We start from the raw sequence: 18131 nt of genomic DNA on the forward strand, positions 1-18131 counted from the left end.
ACTGCTGTCCCCAGGGCGTGTCCCTGTCACACTCCTGTCCCCAGGCTGTCCCTGTCACACTGCTGTCCCCAGGGCGTGTCCCTTGCACACGCAGGCGTCTCTGCGCTCTCTGTGGTTTGCAGCAGGAAGCGCCTCGAGCGCGGCCTCCGCCTTCCTGCCACCCGCGCGGGGACAGCGCCGGGACCCCCCCGCCGTGTCCCCGTGTCCCCGGCCGTGTCCCCATCCCTGTCCCCATCCCTGTCCCCATCCCTGTCCCCATGTCCCGGGCGCTCAAGGCCCGGCACCGGGCGAGGCGCAAGGGCGGCTCCCGGGAGCGGCTCTTCGGCTGCGACCTCCGCGAGCATCTCCAGAGCTCGGGGCAGGACGGTGAGTGCCACCCCCGGGCCACCCCCCGGGGGCCACCAGGGCCACCAGGGCCAGCGGTGGGAGCGGGGAGGGGGCCCCAGAGGGGACTCGAGGGGGGACTTGCGCCACACGTTGCGTCAGCGGAGCTGCAGGAAGCGCCGCGGCCACCGAGGCTCGGCCGGGATTTGGGGGGGTTGGAGCTCGGTGGGGCTCCAATCTCAGGGCTTTGGCCCTGGAGGGTTTGGGGGGCTGTTCCTTGGGGTTGGTGGCTCCATCCTTTGGGATTTGGGGGCCTCATCCCTGCTGATTTGGTGGCCCCGTTCCTCGGGATTTGGTGGCCTCAGTGGAGTTGGTGGCTCCATCCTTCAGGATTTGGTGACTCTGTCCTTCTGGAGGTGGTGGCTCCATCCCCTGAGATTTGGTGGCCTCATCCTGGTGGAACTGGTGTCCTCATTTCTTGGGATTTAGTGCCCTAATCCTGTGGATTCGGTGGCTCCATCCTTTGGGATTTACTGGCCTCATCTCCGTGGATTTGGTGGCCTCATCTGTGTGGATTTGGTGGCTCTGTCCCTGTGGATTTGGTGGCTCCATCCTTTGGGATTTGGTGGCTCCATCTCCGTGGATTTGGTGGCTCCATCCCTGTGGATTTGGTGGCTCCATCTCCGTGGATTTGGTGGCTCCATTTCCATGGATTTAGTAGCTCCATCCCTGTGGATTTGGTGGCTCCATCCCTGTGGATTTGGTGGCTCCATCTCCGTGGATTTGGTGGCTCCATCTCCATGGATTTGGTTGCTCCATCCTTTGGGATTTGGTGACTCCATCCTTTGGGATTTGGTGGCTCCATCTCCGTGGATTTGGTGGCTCCATCCCTGTGGATTTGGCGGCTTGATCCTTTGGGATTTGGTGGCTCCCTCCCTGTGGATTTGGTGGCTCCATCTCCATGGATTTGGTGGCTCCATCCCTGTGGATTTGGTGGCTCCATCTCCGTGGATTTGGTGGCTCCATTTCCATGGATTTAGTAGCTCCATCCCTGTGGATTTGGTGGCTCCATCCCTGTGGATATGGTGGCTCCATCTCCGTGGATTTGGTGGCTCCATCCTTTGGGATTTGGTGGCTCCATCCTTTGGGATTTGGTGGCTCCATCCTTTGGGATTTGGTGGCTCCATCTCCGTGGATTTGGTGGCTCCATCCCTGTGGATTTGGGGGCCTCATCCCTCGGGAATTAGTGCCCTCACTGCTGGCCAGCCCGTGGCCTTGTCCCCAGGGAGTGGGTGGCCCAACTGCGGCTCCATCCTTGTGGAATTGGTGGCCCCATCCCTGGAGTTGGTGGCCCAGGACCGGTGCAGGGACCCTGTGGGGACACCCAGGGGGTGTTGGCCGAGGTCCTCCCCATGCCCCAGGTGGTGGGACTGGGGCAGGGCTCAGGTGGGCAATTCCAGGTCTGGGATTCGAGCTGGGCCCAGCTGGGTGATGCTGGATCCGGGATTCGGGTTTGGGCTCAGGTGGGTTTTGGAGGATCTGGGTCTGGAGCTGGGTCCAGTGGGCACTGGTGGATCCAGGATCAGCTGGGATCTGGTGGATCCGGGATCAGTCAGACCCTGTCAGGTCTGGGCTCAGTTGGATGCTCTTGGATCCAGGATCAGTCAGACCCTGTCAGGTCTGGGCTCAGTTGGGCTCTGCTGGGTCCAGGATCAGTTGGATGCAGTGGGATCCGAGCTCAGTCGGGCTGTGTTAGATCCATGATCAGCTGGGCTCTGGAATCTGGCTTCAGTCAGATCCTGTAGGATCCTGGATCAGTTGGGCCCTGTCGGATCTGGGCTCTGTGGGACTCTGTGGGATCTGGGATCAGCTGGGCTCTGCGGGATCCAGGCAGAGCCCGCGGGATCTGGGATCAGTGAGACCCCATGGAATCCGGGATCCCTCGGATCCTGGTGGATCTGGGATCCCTCTGTCCCTGGTGGATCTGGGATCCCTCTGTCCCTGTGGGATCTGGGATCAGCGGCACCCTGGTGGATCTGTGCTCCCTGGAGCTGGTGGGATCTGGGATCAGTGGCACCCTGGTGGATCTGGGATCAGCAGCACCCTGGTGGATCCGGGCTCCCTGGGGCCGGTGGGATCTGGGATCAGTGGCACCCTGGTGGATCTGGGATCAGTGGCACCCTGGTGGATCCGGGCTCCCTGGGCCCGGTGGGATCTGGGATCAGTGGCACCCTGGTGGATCCGGGCTCCCTGGGCCCGGTGGGATCTGGGACCCCTCTGTCCCCGGCGATCCCGCCTCCCCCGGGCCGGTGGGATCGCGTCCGTGCCGTCCCGCAGTGCCGCAGGTGCTCCGCAGCTGCACCGAGTTCGTGGAGCAGCACGGGGTGGTCGATGGCATCTACCGCCTGTCCGGGGTGTCCTCCAACATCCAGCGGCTGCGGTCAGCGGGACGGGACGGGACGGGACGGGAACGGGGATGGGGATGGGGATGGGATAGGAACGGGAAGGGGATGGGGAATGGAATGGGGACACGGACGGGGACGGCAACGGGGATGGGAACGGGAAGGAATGAAGATGGAGATGGGGACGGGGATGGGGACAGGATAGGGCAGGGATTGGGGTGGGAATGGGAAAGGGAATGGGATTGGGATCAGGATCGGGATCAGGATGGGGAGCGATGGGGACAGGGCTGGGATTGGGGCGGGATTGGCATGGGGCAGGGATTGGGAGTGGGATGGGATCGGGGCGGGATGGGAGCGGGTTCAGGACAGGGACGGAGGAGGGGTCGGGGATCGGGATAAGAACGGGGCTGGGAATCGGGACCAGGATGGGGATGGAGTGAGGATGGGGATGGGATGGGATGGGATGGGATGGGATGGGATGGGATGGGATGGGATGGGATGGGATGGGATGGGATGGGATGGGATGGGATGGGATGGGATGGGATGGGGTGGGATCAATGGGATGGGATCAATGGGATGGGGTGGGATGGGATGGGATCAATGGGGTGGGATCAATGGGATGGGGTGGGATGGGATCAATGGGGTGGGATCAATGGGATGGGGTGGGATGGGATCAATGGGGTGGGATCAATGGGATGGGGTGGACACTGGAGGATGCCGGGACTGAGAGGGAGGGAGGGGACAGGGATGGGATAAAGGCGGAAGCAGGGATGGGACCGGACTCGGAGTGGCAGGGATGGGGGGACGGGCCACAGGACCCCCCTAAGGCCTCCCTTCCCCCCGCCCCCTGCCGGACTCAGCCCCCATCCCCCTCCCTCCGGTCCCTTCCCTTCCCCCCTCCTGCTCTGGCCCCTCTTCCCCCGCTCCTTTCCTTCCCTTTTTCCCTCTTTATTGGTTTTGGGGTTTTCCCTGCCTGCTCGTTCTCTTTTCACTCTCCCCAGTTTTGGGGCAGTTTTTCCCTCTTTTGCTTCTTTCCCTCAGTGCTTTTCTCCCCTGTCCCTGTGGGAACCCAGAACTGCTGCTGTCCCCCGTGTCCCCAATGTCCCCAACACCCCCAATGTCCCCAACACCCCCAATGTCCCCAACACCCTCAATGTCCCTGACACCCCCAGTGTCCCCAGTGTCCCCCTGTCTTCAGGATCATCCTATCCCATCATTCCCTGGCACAGCCCCCTGTCCCTGCCATCCCTGTCCCCACCACTCCCCTCTCCCCCTCCTCTTTTTGTCACCTCAGTGTCCCGTCCATCCCTGCTCCACCATCCCAACCCCAGCACCCCATCCGTTGATGCCATCCCATTAATCCTATTAATCCCATTATTCTCATTAATCCCATTAATCCCATTATTCCCATTATTCCCATTAATCCCATTAATCCCATTAATCCCATTATTCCCATTAATCCCATTAATCTCATCCCCAGCCCCATCCTCCCAGGGAGGGGCCCTGCCATCCCCATGTCTCCATATTCCTCTGTGCCAATCCCATATTCCCAATCCCATTTTCCAATCCCCAATCCCCAATCCCAGGCAGGAGTTCGAGGCACAGCTCAGCCCGGACCCCAATCCCATATCCCAATTCCTGATCCCAAATCCCAATCCCGCCCCCAGGCAGGAGTTCAGCGCAGCCCGGATCCCAATTCCACATTCCCCATCCCAATTCCCGATCCCAAATCCCGCCCCCAGGCAGGAGTTCAGCGCAGCCCGGACCCCAATCCCAAATCCCCGATCCCAAATCCCAAATCCCGCCCCCAGGCACGAGTTCGAGTCACAGCTCAGCCCGGACCCCGATCCCAAATCCCAAATCCCAAATCCCAAATCCCCGATCCCAAATCCCGCCCCCAGGCAGGAGTTCAGCGCAGCCCGGACCCCAGTCCCAAATCCCCGATCCCAAATCCCAAATCCCGCCCCCAGGCACGAGTTCGAGTCACAGCTCATCCCGGATCCCGATCCCAAATCCCGATCCCGCCCCCAGGCAGGAGTTCGAGGCACAGCTCAGCCCGGACCCCTATCCTAGAACCAATATCCCAAATCCCCGATCCCAAATCCCAAATCCCGCCCCCAGGCAGGAGTTCGAGGCGCAGCGCAGCCCGGATCCAAATCCCATATTCCCAATCCCAAATCCCCGATCTCAAATTCTCGATCCCAAATCCTGCCCCCAGGCACGAGTTCGAGGCGCAGCGCAGCCCAGACCCCGATCCCAAATCCCCGATCCCAAATCCCGCCCCCAGGCAGGAGTTCAGCGCAGCCCGGACCCCGATCCCAAATCCCCGATCCCAAATCCCGATCCCAAATCCCGCCCCCAGGCAGGAGTTCAGCGCAGCCCGGACCCCGATCCCAAATCCCCCATCCCAAATCCCAAATCCCGCCCCCAGGCAGGAGTTCGAGGCACAATCCCATATCCCAAATCCCCGATCCCAAATCCCAAATCCCGCCCCCAGGCAGGAGTTCGAGGCGCAGCGCAGCCCGGACCTGTCGCGGGACGTTTACCTGCAGGACGTTCACTGTGTCAGCTCTCTGTGCAAGGCTTACTGCCGCGAGCTGCCCAACCCCCTGCTCACCTACCAGCTCTACGACAAGTTCGCCGTGAGTCCCCACGCGGTCCCCAAACGTCCCCGGAGCCTCCCCGGGCGGCCGCGTCACCGCGCTGTCCCCGCGCTGTCCCCGCGCTGTCCCCGCAGGACGCCGTGGCCACCCAGATGGAGGAGGCGCGGCTGGTGAAGATCAAGGAGGTGCTCAAGGAGCTGCCGGAGCCTCACTACAGGTGAGGAGGGGTGGGGACGCGCCCGCGCGGGGTCCCCCGGGCTGGGGCGGTGGCTCAGGTGTCCCCCGGGCGGGGGGCGGTGGCTGAGGTGTCCCCCGGGCGGTGGCTGAGGTGTCCCCCGGGCGGGGGCTCAGGTGTCCCCCGGGCAGGGGTGGTGGCTGAGGTGTCCCCCGGGCGGTGGCTCAGGTGTCCCCCGGGCAGGGGTGGTGGCTGAGGTGTCCCCCGGGCGGTGGCTCAGGTGTCCCCCGGGCAGGGGTGGTGGCTGAGGTGTCCCCCGGGCGGTGGCTCAGGTGTTCCCCGGGCAGGGGTGGTGGCTGAGGTGTCGCCGTGTCGCAGGACCCTGGAGTTCCTGATGCGGCACCTGCTGCGCATGGCGGCGCACAGCGGCCGCACCAACATGCACGCGCGGAACCTGGCCATCGTCTGGGCGCCCAACCTGCTGCGGTGAGCTGGCACTGGCACCTGTCACCTGTCCCCGCCGGGTGGCACCGCCGGCACCGGCACTGCCAGCCCTGGCACACTCAGCCCTGGCACCCTCAGCCCTGCCACACTCAGTCCTGTCACCCTCATCCCTGTCACACTCAGCCCTGGCACACTCAGCCCTGTCACACTCAGCCCTGTCACACTCAGTCCTGTCACCCTCATCCCTGTCACACTCAGCCCTGGCACACTCAGCCCTGTCACACTCAGCCCTGCCACACTCAGTCCTGTCACACTCAGCCCTGTCACACTCAGCCCTGTCACACTCAGCCCTGGCACACTCAGCCCTGTCACACTCAGTCCTGTCACACTCAGCCCTGTCACACTCAGCCCTGGCACACTCAGCCCTGTCACCATCAGCCCTGTCACACTCAGCCCTGCCACACTCAGTCCTGTCAGTCAGCCCTGTCACCCTCATCCCTGTCACCCTCATCCCTGGCACACTCAGCCCTGCCACACTCAGCCCTGTCACACTCAGCCCTGTCACACTCAGCCCTGGCACACTCAGCCCTGTCCCTGCTGTCCCCACCACCATCATTCCCTGTCCCTGCCACCCCACTGTCACCCCCCTGTCCCCAGCATCCCCCTGACCCCACAGCTCCCCGTCCCTGCCATCCCTGTCCCCACCATCCCACTGTTCCCATCAGTCCTGTCCCTGTCACCCCACGGTCCCCAGCATCCCCCAGATCCATTCCTGTGTCCCTGCCGTCTCCTGTCCCTGCCATCTCACTGTCACTGTCACTGTCACCCTCCTGTCCCCATCATCCCTCTGATCCCATTCCCCTGTCCCCATCCTTGATCCCATTCTCCTGTCCCCACCATCCCTTGTCCCCCGCTGTTCCCCCCCCACCAAGGTGACCCCGCTGTCGCCGAGGTGACCCTGCTGTCCCTGTCCCCGAGGTGACCCCGCTGTCCCCGTGTCCCCGCTGTCCCCAGCTCCCGGGACATCGAGGCGGCGGGGTTCAATGGCACGGCGGCGTTCATGGAGGTGCGGGTGCAGTCCATCGTGGTGGAGTTCATCCTCACGCACGTCGAGCAGCTCTTCGGGGACGCGCCGCTCCCGGGTGGGGACACGGGGACAGAGGGACACGGGGACAGCGGGACACGGGGATACGGGGACAGGGGAACATGGGGACACGGGGACAGCGGGACACGGGGACACGGGGACATGGGGACACAGGGGGACATGGGGACATGGGGACACGGGGACAGGGGGACACAGGGACAGGGGGACACAGGGACAGGGGGACATGGGGACACGGGGACACGGGACAGGGGGACACAGGGACAGGGGGACACGGGGACACGGGGACACGGGGACATGGGGACACGGCGACAGCGGGGACACGGGGACAGCGGGGCTGGGGGGCTGCGGGCGCGGAATGCACCCCGACATTCCCTGATCCTGGGGGGAAACGGACACCGCTTTTTGGGGTGCCAGGTGGGGACTGGCCCTGTCACTCCCTGATCCCAGGTTGGGGACCTTGAGGTGAAACTCTCCCACCGAGGTGACCCTGTCCCGTTTTGGGGTGCTCTGGGGACACTGAGGTGACCCTGTCACAGTGAGGTGACCCTGTCCCATTTTGGGGCGCTCTGGGGACACCGAGGTGACGCTGTCACACCGAGGTGACGCTGTCCCGTTTCGGGGTGCCCTGGGGACCCTGAAGTGACAGTGTCACACTGAGGTGACCGTGTCCCGTTTCGGGGCGCTCTGGGGACACCGAGGTGATGCTGTCACACCGAGGTGACCCTGTCCCGTTTTGGGGCGCTCTGGGGACACCGAGGTGATGCTGTCCCACCGAGGTGACCCTGTCCCGTTTTGGGGTGCCCTGGGGACACCGAGGTGACCCTGTCCCACCGAGGTGATGCCGTCCCGTTTCGGGGCGCTCTGGGGACACCGAGGTGACGCTGTCCCACCGAGGTGACGCTGTCCCGTTTCGGGGTGCCCTGGGGACCCTGAGGTGACACTGTCACACCGAGGTGACCCTGTCCCGTTTTGGGGTGCTCTGGGGACACTGAGGTGACCCTGTCACAGTGAGGTGACCCTGTCCCATTTTGGGGCGCTCTGGGGACACCGAGGTGACCCTGTCCCGTTTTGGGGTGCCGTGGGGACACCGAGGTGACGCTGTCACACCGAGGTGACGCTGTCCCGTTTCGGGGTGCCCTGGGGACCCTGAAGTGACAGTGTCACACCGAGGTGACGCTGTCCCGTTTCGGGGTGCTCTGGGGACACCGAGGTGACCCTGTCCCATTTTGGGGCGCTCTGGGGACACCGAGGTGACCCTGTCACAGTGAGGTGACCCTGTCCCGTTTTGGGGTGCTCTGGGGACACCGAGGTGACGCTGTCCCACCGAGGTGACCCTGTCCCGTTTCGGGGTGCCCTGGGGACACCGAGGTGACGCTGTCCCGTTTCGGGGTGCCAGGTGCCGCCGCCCCCCGCCGCTCCCCGCCGCTGCCCGGGGCTGCCCCGCCCCTGCACGTGCCGGCGGCGCTCAGCCAGGGGGACGGGCCCCCCCAGATCCGGCCCTACCACACCATCATCGAGCTGGGCGAGCACAGGTACGGCCGGGCCACCTGCCGCGGGGACAGGTGACACCCCCGCCCCATCAGGGCACGCCCAGGGACCCCCAGATCCGCCTGCTCCCAACTCACTGTGGTCCAGGTGCCCCCAGGTGTGCTAGGGTGTCCCCCAGGTGCCCCCAGGTGTGCTAGGGTGTCCCCCAGGTGTGCCCAGGTGCCCCCAGGTGTGCCCAGGTGTGCTAGGGTGTCCCCCAGGTGTGCCCAGGTGCCCCCAGGTGTCCCTCCAGCTGTGCTGAGATGTCCCTCAGGTGTGCCCAGGTGTATCCCAGGTGTCCCCAGGTGTATCCCAGATCTGTCCAGGTGTCTCCAGGTATGCTCAGGTACCCTCAGGTGTATCCCAGGTGCCCCCGGGTGTATCCAGATGTCTCCAGGTGTATCCCAGGTATCCCCAGATGTCCTCCAGGTGTATCTCAGGTGTACCCCAGGTGCCCCCAGGTGTGCCCAGGTGTATCCCAGATGCCCCCTGATGCCCCCAGATGTGCCGAGGTGTACCCAGGTGTATCCCAGGTGCTTCCAGGTGTATCTCAGGTGTACCCCGGGTGCCCCCAGGTGTATCCCAGATGCCCCCAGATGTGCCCAGGTATACCCAGGTGCCCCCAGGTGTATCCCAGGTGCCCCCAGACGTGACCAGGTATATCCCAGGTGCCCCCAGGTGTGCCCAGGTGTACCCAGTTGTATCCCAGGTGTGCCCAGGTGCCCCCAGGTGTTCCCAGGTGCCCCCAGGTGCATGCCAGGTGTCCCCACAGGAGCAAGGGCTCCCTCAAGGCCAAGAAGTGGAGATCCATCTTCAACCTGGGCCGCTCCGGGCACGAGGCCAAGCGGAAGTCGGGGAAGGTGGAGGAGAAAGGTGGGAATTTGGGGGGGGTCCCATGGATTTTGGGGGGCAGGGGGTGTCCCTGAATGCCCCCCAATGCCCCTGTCCCTCCCCACTCCCAGACAAGTGCGGGAAGGTCACTCTGCGTCCGGCCAAGAGCATGGACTCGCTGAGCTCCGGCCCCTCCGGCCACCCCGGTAAGGGGGACCCTGTGACCCTGGGATTGTCACCCTGACCCACTGGGATTGTCACCTGACCCTGGGATTGTCACCTGACCATGGGATTGTCACACTGACCTGTGGGATTGTCACCTGACCCCTGGGATTGTCACATGACCCCTGGGATTGTCACCTGACCCCTGGGATTGTCACACTGACCCTGGGATTGTCACACTGACCTGTGGGATTGTCACACTGACCCCTGGGATTGTCACACTGACCTCTGAGATTGTCACACTGACACCTGGGATTGTCACACTGACCTCTGGGATTGTCACACTGACTACAGGGATTGTCACATTGACCCTGAGATTGTCACACTGACCCCTGGGATTGTCACACTGACCACTGGGATTGTCACACTGACCACTGGGATTGTCACACTGACCCTGGGATTGTCACCTGACCACTGGGATTGTCACCTGACCCTGGGATTGTCACCTGACCCCTGGGATTGTCACACTGACCACAGGGATTGTCACACTGACCTGTGGGATTGTCACACTGACCACTGGGATTGTCACACTGACCCTGGGATTGTCACCTGACCCCTGGGATTGTCACACTGACCACAGGGATTGTCACACTGACCTCTGGGATTGTCACCTGACCCCTGGGATTGTCACACTGACTCTGGGATTGTCACACTGACTCTGGGATTGTCACACTGACCAAGGGATTGTCACACTGACCTCTGGGATTGTCCACTGTGACCCTGGGATTGTCACACTGACCACAGGGATTGTCACACTGACCTGTGGGATTGTCACCTGACCCCTGGGATTGTCACACTGACTCTGGGATTGTCACACTGACCCTGGGATTGTCACCTGACCCCTGGGATTGTCACACTGACTCTGGGATTGTCACACTGACCCTGGGATTGTCACCTGACCGTGGGATTGTCACACTGACACCTGGGATTGTCACACTGACCCCTGGGATTGTCACCTGACCCCTGGGATTGTCACACTGACCTCTGGGATTGTCACATGACCACTGGGATTGTCACACTGACCTGTGGGATTGTCACACTGACACCTGGGATTGTCACACTGACCCCTGGGATTGTCCCTGACCCCAAGGAGGAATCTTTGGGCCCGGGCAGGAATGGAGGAAGTGGAGATGGATGGGATGGGATGGGATCAATGGGATCAATGGAATCAATGGGATCAATGGGATCAATGGGATCAATGGGATCAATGGGATGGGACTCTGGGATCCCACAGAGACCCTGACCTTGCCCTCGTGGTTCTGGGATCCCCTCCTGACCCTGACCCTGACCCTTCCCCTGGACCCCCACATCCCCCAGTACCCCGGGGATCCCCCCATATCCCGGGATCCCCCCACACCCCGGGGATCCCCCCGCCCCCCGGGGTCCCCCAATACCCCGATCCGCTCGGGACGCGCCCCCCCGCAGGTCCGGACCCCGCCCGGCTGCTGCCCAAGCTGTCGGTGAAGCTGCGGCCGCAGCGCCAGCACAGCTCGGACGCCGCCCCCGCGCCCCCCGAATCGCCCCCGGAGCTGGACGAGAGCCTGGAGGAGGCTCTGGAAGCGGCCGAGAGCAGCACGCACTCGGAGCCCACCAGCCCCAAAGCCCCCCGGGAGGGGCCGGGGGGCTGCGGCCGCTCTCGTGCCGAGAAGTGCGCGGGGCTGCACATCTCGGGCCCCTTCTCGGTCACCGTCCCGTTCCACATCACCTCCAACCTGTCCCGCCTCACCCGCGGGCTGCCCTGCCCCGCGCTCCAGCGGGACGCGACCCCCGGCAGCGCCCCCGATCCCGCCCGGGACCCCCGGCCCCGCTCCGGTGAGAGCCCGCGGGGGGACCCCCGAGAGGGACGGGGGACAGGGGGACAGGGGGACAGGGGGACATGGGGACAGCTGGGACAGGGGGACAGCTGGGACAGGGGGACAGCGGGACAGGGGGATAGGGGGACGGGGGGACAGCGGGACAGAGGGATAGGGGGACGGGGGGACAGCGGGATTGGGGGACAGCGGGACAGGGGGACAGCGGGATTTGGGACACCGGGATTGGGGGATTGGGGGACAGGGGGGACAGGGGGACAGGAGGATTGGGGGGACAGGGGGACAGTGGGACAGGGGGACAGCGGGGACAGGGGGATTGGGGGACAGCGGAGACAGGGGGACAGGGGGAGAGCCGGACTGGGGGGGACACCGGGATTGGGGACACCGGGATCGGGGGGACAGCAGGATTGGAGGGACACCGGGATTGGGGGGACAGCGGGATTGGGGGGACACCGGGATTGGGGACACCGGGATCGGGGGGACAGCGGGATTGGGGGGACACCGGGATTGGGGACACCGGGATCGGGGGGACACCGGGATTGGGGACACCGGGATCGGGGGGACAGCGGGATTGGGGGGACAGCGGGATTGGGGACACCGGGACTGGGGGGGACACCGGGATCGGGGACACCGGGATCGGGGGGACAGCGGGATTGGGGGAACACCGGGACTGGGGACACCGGGATCGGGGGGACACCGGGATTGGGGACACCGGGATCGGGGGGACAGCGGGATTGGGGGGACAGCGGGATTGGGGACACCGGGACTGGGGGGGACACCGGGATCGGGGACAGCGGGATTGGAGGGACAGCGAGATGGGGGGAACACTGGGGTTAGGGGCCCCCGGGATAAGAGCGAAAACGGGACTGGGGGACACCGGGATCGGGGAAATGCCGGGATTAGGGGGAACAGCGGGATAGGGGGACACCGGGATCAGAGGGATGCTGGGATCAGGAGGATTACGGGATTGGGGGGACACTGGGAATGAGGGGACACTGGGATCGGGGGACAGTGGGATAGGAGGGACACTGGGATCAGGGGGACACCAGGATTGGGGGAACACGGGGATAGCGGAGACACCGGGACCGGGGGAACCCCGGGATCGGGGAGACCCTGGGACCGAGCTGGATCCCGGTACCGACCGCTCCCGGTTTTCCCGGCAGGGGATGCGGAGCAGACCCGGCTCTCCCTGGAGCTCCGCGACTCCTTCGCCTTCCTGGACTGCCATGAGACGTGGCTGGAGGGCGGCGGCGACACGGACGGGGCGGCGCGGAGCCCCGGGATCGGGAACGGGACCCCCGGGATCGGGGATGGGATCCCCGGGATCGGGGATGGGATCCCCGGGATCACGGATGAGACCCCCGGAATGGAAGATGGGACCCCCGGGATCGAGGATGGGACCCCCGGGATCGAGGATGGGACCCCCGCGATCGAGGAAGGGACCCCCGGGATCGAGGATGGGACCCCCGCGATCGAGGAAGGGACCCCCGCGATCGAGGAAGGGCTCCCGGCCATGGAGGAGGGGCTGGAGAGCGGGTTCATGAACGTGAGCACCCGGCGGCACTCCCGGGATTTGGGGACGGGGAGGAGGCGGGAGGAGGCGCGGGGTGGGATTTGGGGATGGGGTTTATGGGATTTATGGGATTTATGGGATGGGGGCACACGGTGACACCCACCCACGGGGTCCCAGCGCCGTCCCCCCACCCGCAGCCCGCCGAGCGCTGGCCGGAGCAGCCGGACAGTTACCTGTCCATCGAGGAGTGCACGGAGCGCGACATGTTCTTCCTGGCCCCCGGCGCCTCCGAGCCCGACTCCGACCCCGACGAAATCTTCCTGAGCGCCCACGACGAGCTCAGCCCGCTGGGGGCTGGGCCAGAGACCCCCGAGGGACCCCTGGGCGAGGGGACAGCCCTGGAGAGACAGGAGATCCCAGAGATCCCGGACACAACAGGGATCCCCGAGACCCCAAAGATCCCCAAAGCCCTGGAGATCCCAGAGATTCCAGGGATCCCCGAGACCCCAAAGATCCCCAAAGCCCTGGAGGTCCCAGAGATTACAGGGATCCCCGAGACCCCAAAGATCCCCAAAGCCCTGGAGGTCCCAGAGATTCCAGGGATCCCCGAGACCCCAAAGATTCCCAAAGCCCTGGAGATTCCAGAGATTCCAGGGATCCCCGAGACCCCAAAGATTCCCAAAGCCCTGGAGATTCCAGAGATTCCAGGGATCCCCGAGACCCCAGAGATCCCCAAAGCCCTGGAGATTCCAGAGGTCTCAGAGACCCCAAAGACGCCAAAAGTCCCGGAAATCCCAGAGATTCCAGAGACCCCCGAAATCCCAGAGATCCCAGAGGTTCTGGCCCAAACACCCCTGGAAAAGGACGGTCCGGGAGTGGGGGACCCCCCCCGGGCCCCCCCTGGGGAAGGGGGAGGAGGGGAGGGGGCTGCGGAGGGAGATCCCAGCCCCAGGACTGGGGTGGGGGGTCCCGCTGGCAATGGGGGAGCGGGCGGAGCCGCATCCCGGCCCCTCATCCCGGGGGAGGGGGATCCCCGGGATTTAGGGGGGGCTCCTCCAGCCGCGCCCCCGGCAGAGCCCCCCCGGGAGCCCCCCCAGCCCCCCGTCCCTGGGTCTGTTCCTGGGGGGCTCCCAGAGGGAACCCCCGGGATCACCCCGAGCCCTCCCCCCAAAATCCCGGAGCTGACCCAGGACGAGCCTCCCCAAAACCTGGAGACCCCCAGATCGCTGGAGCTGATCCAAGATGAGTCCCCGAGACCCCCAAAGCTGATCCAGGATGAGCCCCCCAAAAACCTGGAGCCGATCCGGGATGAGCCCCCCAAAATCCCGGAGCTCTTCCACGCTGAGCCCCCCAAATCCCTGCAGCTCCCTGGACCCCTGGAGCTGATCCAGGATGAGACCCCAAAATCCCTGGAGCCCCCCAAACTTCTGGGGCTGATCCAGGATGACGCCCCCCAATCCCGGGACCCCCCTGGATCCTCAAAGCCGATTTGGGATGGGCGCCCCAAATCCCTGGGGCTGATCCTGACTGAGCCCCCCAAATCCTGGGACCCCCCCAGACCCCTGGAGCTGACCCAGGACGAACCCCCCAAATCCCAGGACCTCCCGGGACCCCCAAATCTGACCCGGGACGGGCGCCCCAAATCCCTGGGGCTGGTCCTGACTGAGCCCCCCAAAACCTGGGACAACGCTGGAACCCCAAAATTAATCTGGGATGGGCGCCCCAAATCCCTGGAGCTGATCCAGGCCGAGCCCCCCAAATCCTGGGACCCCCCCAGACCCCTGGAGCTGTTCCAGGCCGAGCCCCCCAAATCCTGGGACCCCCCCAGATCTCTGGGGCCGCTCCTGGACGAGCCCCCCAAATCCTGGGACCCCCCCAGATCTTTGGGGTCGCTCCTGGCCGAGCCCCCCCGCAGCTGGCGCCGCCCCCTCCCCATTTCGGGGGCGCGGGTGCTGCTGGCCCGGGCCGTGCCCGTGGTGCCCCCCAAACCCCACTTTGCCCGTGCCCTGCAGGGACCCCCCGGGACCCCCCAAATCCCGCTGGGACCCCCCCAAATCTCACTAGGACACCCCCAAATCCCACTGGGACACCCCCAAATCCCACCGGGACCCCCCCAAATCTCACTAGGATCCCCCCAAGTCTCACTAGGATCCCCCCAAATCCCGCTGGGACCCCCCCAAATCCCACCAGGACCACCCCAAATCCCACCGGGATCCCCCCAAATCTCACCGGGGACACCCCAAATCTCACTGGGATCCCCCCCAAATCCCACCGGGACCCCCCCAAATCCCACCGGGACCCCCCCAAATCTCACTGGGACCCCCCCAAATCCCACCGGGACCCCCCCAAATCTCACTGGGATCCCCCCAAATCTCACTGGGACCCCCCCAAATCCCACCGGGACCCCCCCAAATCTCACTGGGATCCCCCCAAATCCCACTGGGACACCCCCAAATCTCACTGGGACCCCCCTAAATCCCACCGGGACCCCCCCAAATCTCACCGGGACCCCCCAAATCCCACCGGGACCCCCCAAATCCCACTGGGATCCCCCCAAATCTCACTGGGACCCCCCCAAATCTCACCGGGACCCCCCCAAATCCCACTGGACCCCCCCAAATCTCACTAGGATCCCCCCAAGTCTCACTAGGATCCCCCCAAATCCCGCTGGGACCCCCCCAAATCTCACTGGGAGCCCCCCAAATCTCACCGGGGACACCCCAAATCTCACTAGGACCACCCCAAATCCCACTGGGACCCCCCGAAAATCTCACCGGGACCCCCCTAAATCCCACTGGGATCCCCCCAAATCTCACTGGAACCCCCCATAAATCCCACCGGGACCCCCCCAAATCTCACTGGGACCCCCCCAAATCCCACCGGGACCCCCCCAAATCTCACTGGGATCCCCCCAAATCTCACTGGAACCCCCCATAAATCCCACCGGCACCCCCCCAAATCCCACTGGGACCCCCCCAAATCTCACCAGGACCCCCCCTAAATCCCACCGGGACCCCCCCAAATCCCCCCCGGGCTGAGCACGGGCAGGGCCCCCCCAGAGCAGAGTGCAAATGAATGCTGATAAAATGATAATATAATAATAACAGCAATAAAAATAATAAGGTGGCAGCTCCCAAGAGATGCTGGTTGGTCGTTGGTGTTTGTTTATATATTTTATTTCGATATTTATATTATGCTATATTATACAATGTTATATTCTAGCATATAATTATAATGATTTATTTATATATTTATTTTACTTTGTTTTATTTAAATTCCACTTTGTTTTTTTTCTACTTTTAAAACTTTATGTTAAAAAAATTGCTTAAAATTTTTCTTTACCTTTTAAATTTTTTTTTATTTTATTTTATTTTATTTTATTTTAGTTTAGTTTAGTTTAGTTTAGTTTAGTTTATTTTAGTTTTTTTGTTTATTTTATTTTGTTTTATATTTTATTTATTGAATTTGTTTTGCTTTATTGAATTTCCAGCAACTTTATTTCAATTTTTACATTTGATTTCATTTCATTCTATTCTATTCCATGTCTTAATTTCACTTCTTTCATTTTATTTTATCTCAATTTATTTTGTTTTTATTTTATTTTCCTGTACTTTATTTCCTTCTATTTTCTCTTATTTTTATACTTTGAAATGTATTTATTTCAATTTTATTCTGTTTCACATTATTTTACTTTGTTTCATTATACTTAACTTAATTTCTTTCAATTCAATTAATTTATTTTTAAATTTAATTTAATTAATATTTACCTTATTTTAAGGAAGTACTACTTTAACTCTACTACCTATTTGTTTATTTATTTGTTATTTATTTTTGTTACAGCTGCTTTTCCACAAATGGAGCCCCCAACTTCCAAAACTTTCTGCATTTTAATGTCTCATTTTGGTTCTTACAGATCCTGCCCCAAAACTATAAAAATTTTTCATTATCTGTTATTTCCATATTCAACATATTTTAAAATTAAAATATAGAGCACTTTTTAGGATAATTGGAGATTACAATACAAATACAGTGTGCAAAATATAAATATAAATAATACAAACAATGTCTGTAATAATAAAAAAATACAACAGTGTTTAAATAATATCCCTATCACCCACAATAACAATTTGTATTATTTGTAATAATACAAATATTTGTTATGTGCCAATCACATTCTATACTTTTCACAACTTTTTTTATTTCAGAGTTAGGTTGCCCAATCCAACCCAAAACCGCACAAATTTTTATTTTTTTCAATTAAGGGATTTTTTATAAATATGCAAATGTGTGCAAATGCACAATTTGAATACCATGCATAACAACTACAAAATAAATTATAGTATAAACATACATTGTTCTAGATTTCATATAAATAATATAAATAGTGTTTTAAATTATTACATATAATGGGATAACTTACCATAATTAACAAATCACAATTAATGAGGCCAAGAATTGGATTTTTCCCGGATGTCGCTCGGAGCTGGAAAGAGACAAAGATCAAACATCAAAAAAAATTTTTTTTAATGGAAATGTTGATATATTTGGGGACATTTGAAGACATTGGGAAAGGAGACAGGACATTGGGGACATTGGGGACAATGGGGACATTGGGGACATTGGGGACAATGGGGACAATGGGGACATTGGGGACATTGGGGACATTGGGGACAATGGGGACCATTGGGGACAATGGGACAATGAGACAATGGGGACAATGGGGACAATTGGACTTGGGAACATTGGGGACAATGGGACAATGGGATTTGGGGACATTGAGGACAATGGGACAATGGGATTTGGGGACATTGGGAAGGGGGACATTGGGGACATTGGGGACATTGGGGACATTGAGGGGACAATGGGACAATGAGACAATGGGGACATTGGGGACATTGGGGACATTGGAGACAATGGGATTTGGGGACATTGGGAAGGGGGACATTGGGGACAATGGGACAATGGGACTTGGGGACATCGGGACAGGGAGATATTGGGACATTGGGATGTGGGGATGGAGGACATGGGGACATTGAGGACATGGGGACATGAGGGCATTTGGGGACATTGGGACAGGGAGATATGGGGACATGGGGACCTTGGCACACAAAGATACAGGGACATGGGGACACAGGGACATGGGGACATAGAAACATTGGGGACATGGGGGCACT

The 18131-nt window shown here is 60.9% G+C and overlaps 1 protein-coding gene across 1 annotated transcript; it reads left to right on the top strand.

The window, feature by feature from the left end:
- Positions 1-137: 137 nt before the first annotated feature.
- ARHGAP30 (Rho GTPase activating protein 30) lies at positions 138-15557 on the top strand (the record flags this gene model as incomplete). Its single annotated transcript, XM_056510907.1, has 12 exons — positions 138-366; positions 2662-2764; positions 5224-5368; positions 5464-5546; positions 5883-5990; positions 6963-7090; positions 8450-8585; positions 9353-9453; positions 9543-9608; positions 11059-11445; positions 12608-12990; positions 13155-15557. Coding segments are annotated over exons 1-12 (4152 nt in total), but the record flags the coding sequence as incomplete, so codon positions are not given.
- Between the last annotated feature and the right edge of the window lie 2574 nt (positions 15558-18131).

The sequence above is a fragment of the Oenanthe melanoleuca genome, chromosome 25 (assembly GCF_029582105.1).
Source record: "Oenanthe melanoleuca isolate GR-GAL-2019-014 chromosome 25, OMel1.0, whole genome shotgun sequence".
NCBI classification, from domain to species: domain Eukaryota; kingdom Metazoa; phylum Chordata; class Aves; order Passeriformes; family Muscicapidae; genus Oenanthe; species Oenanthe melanoleuca.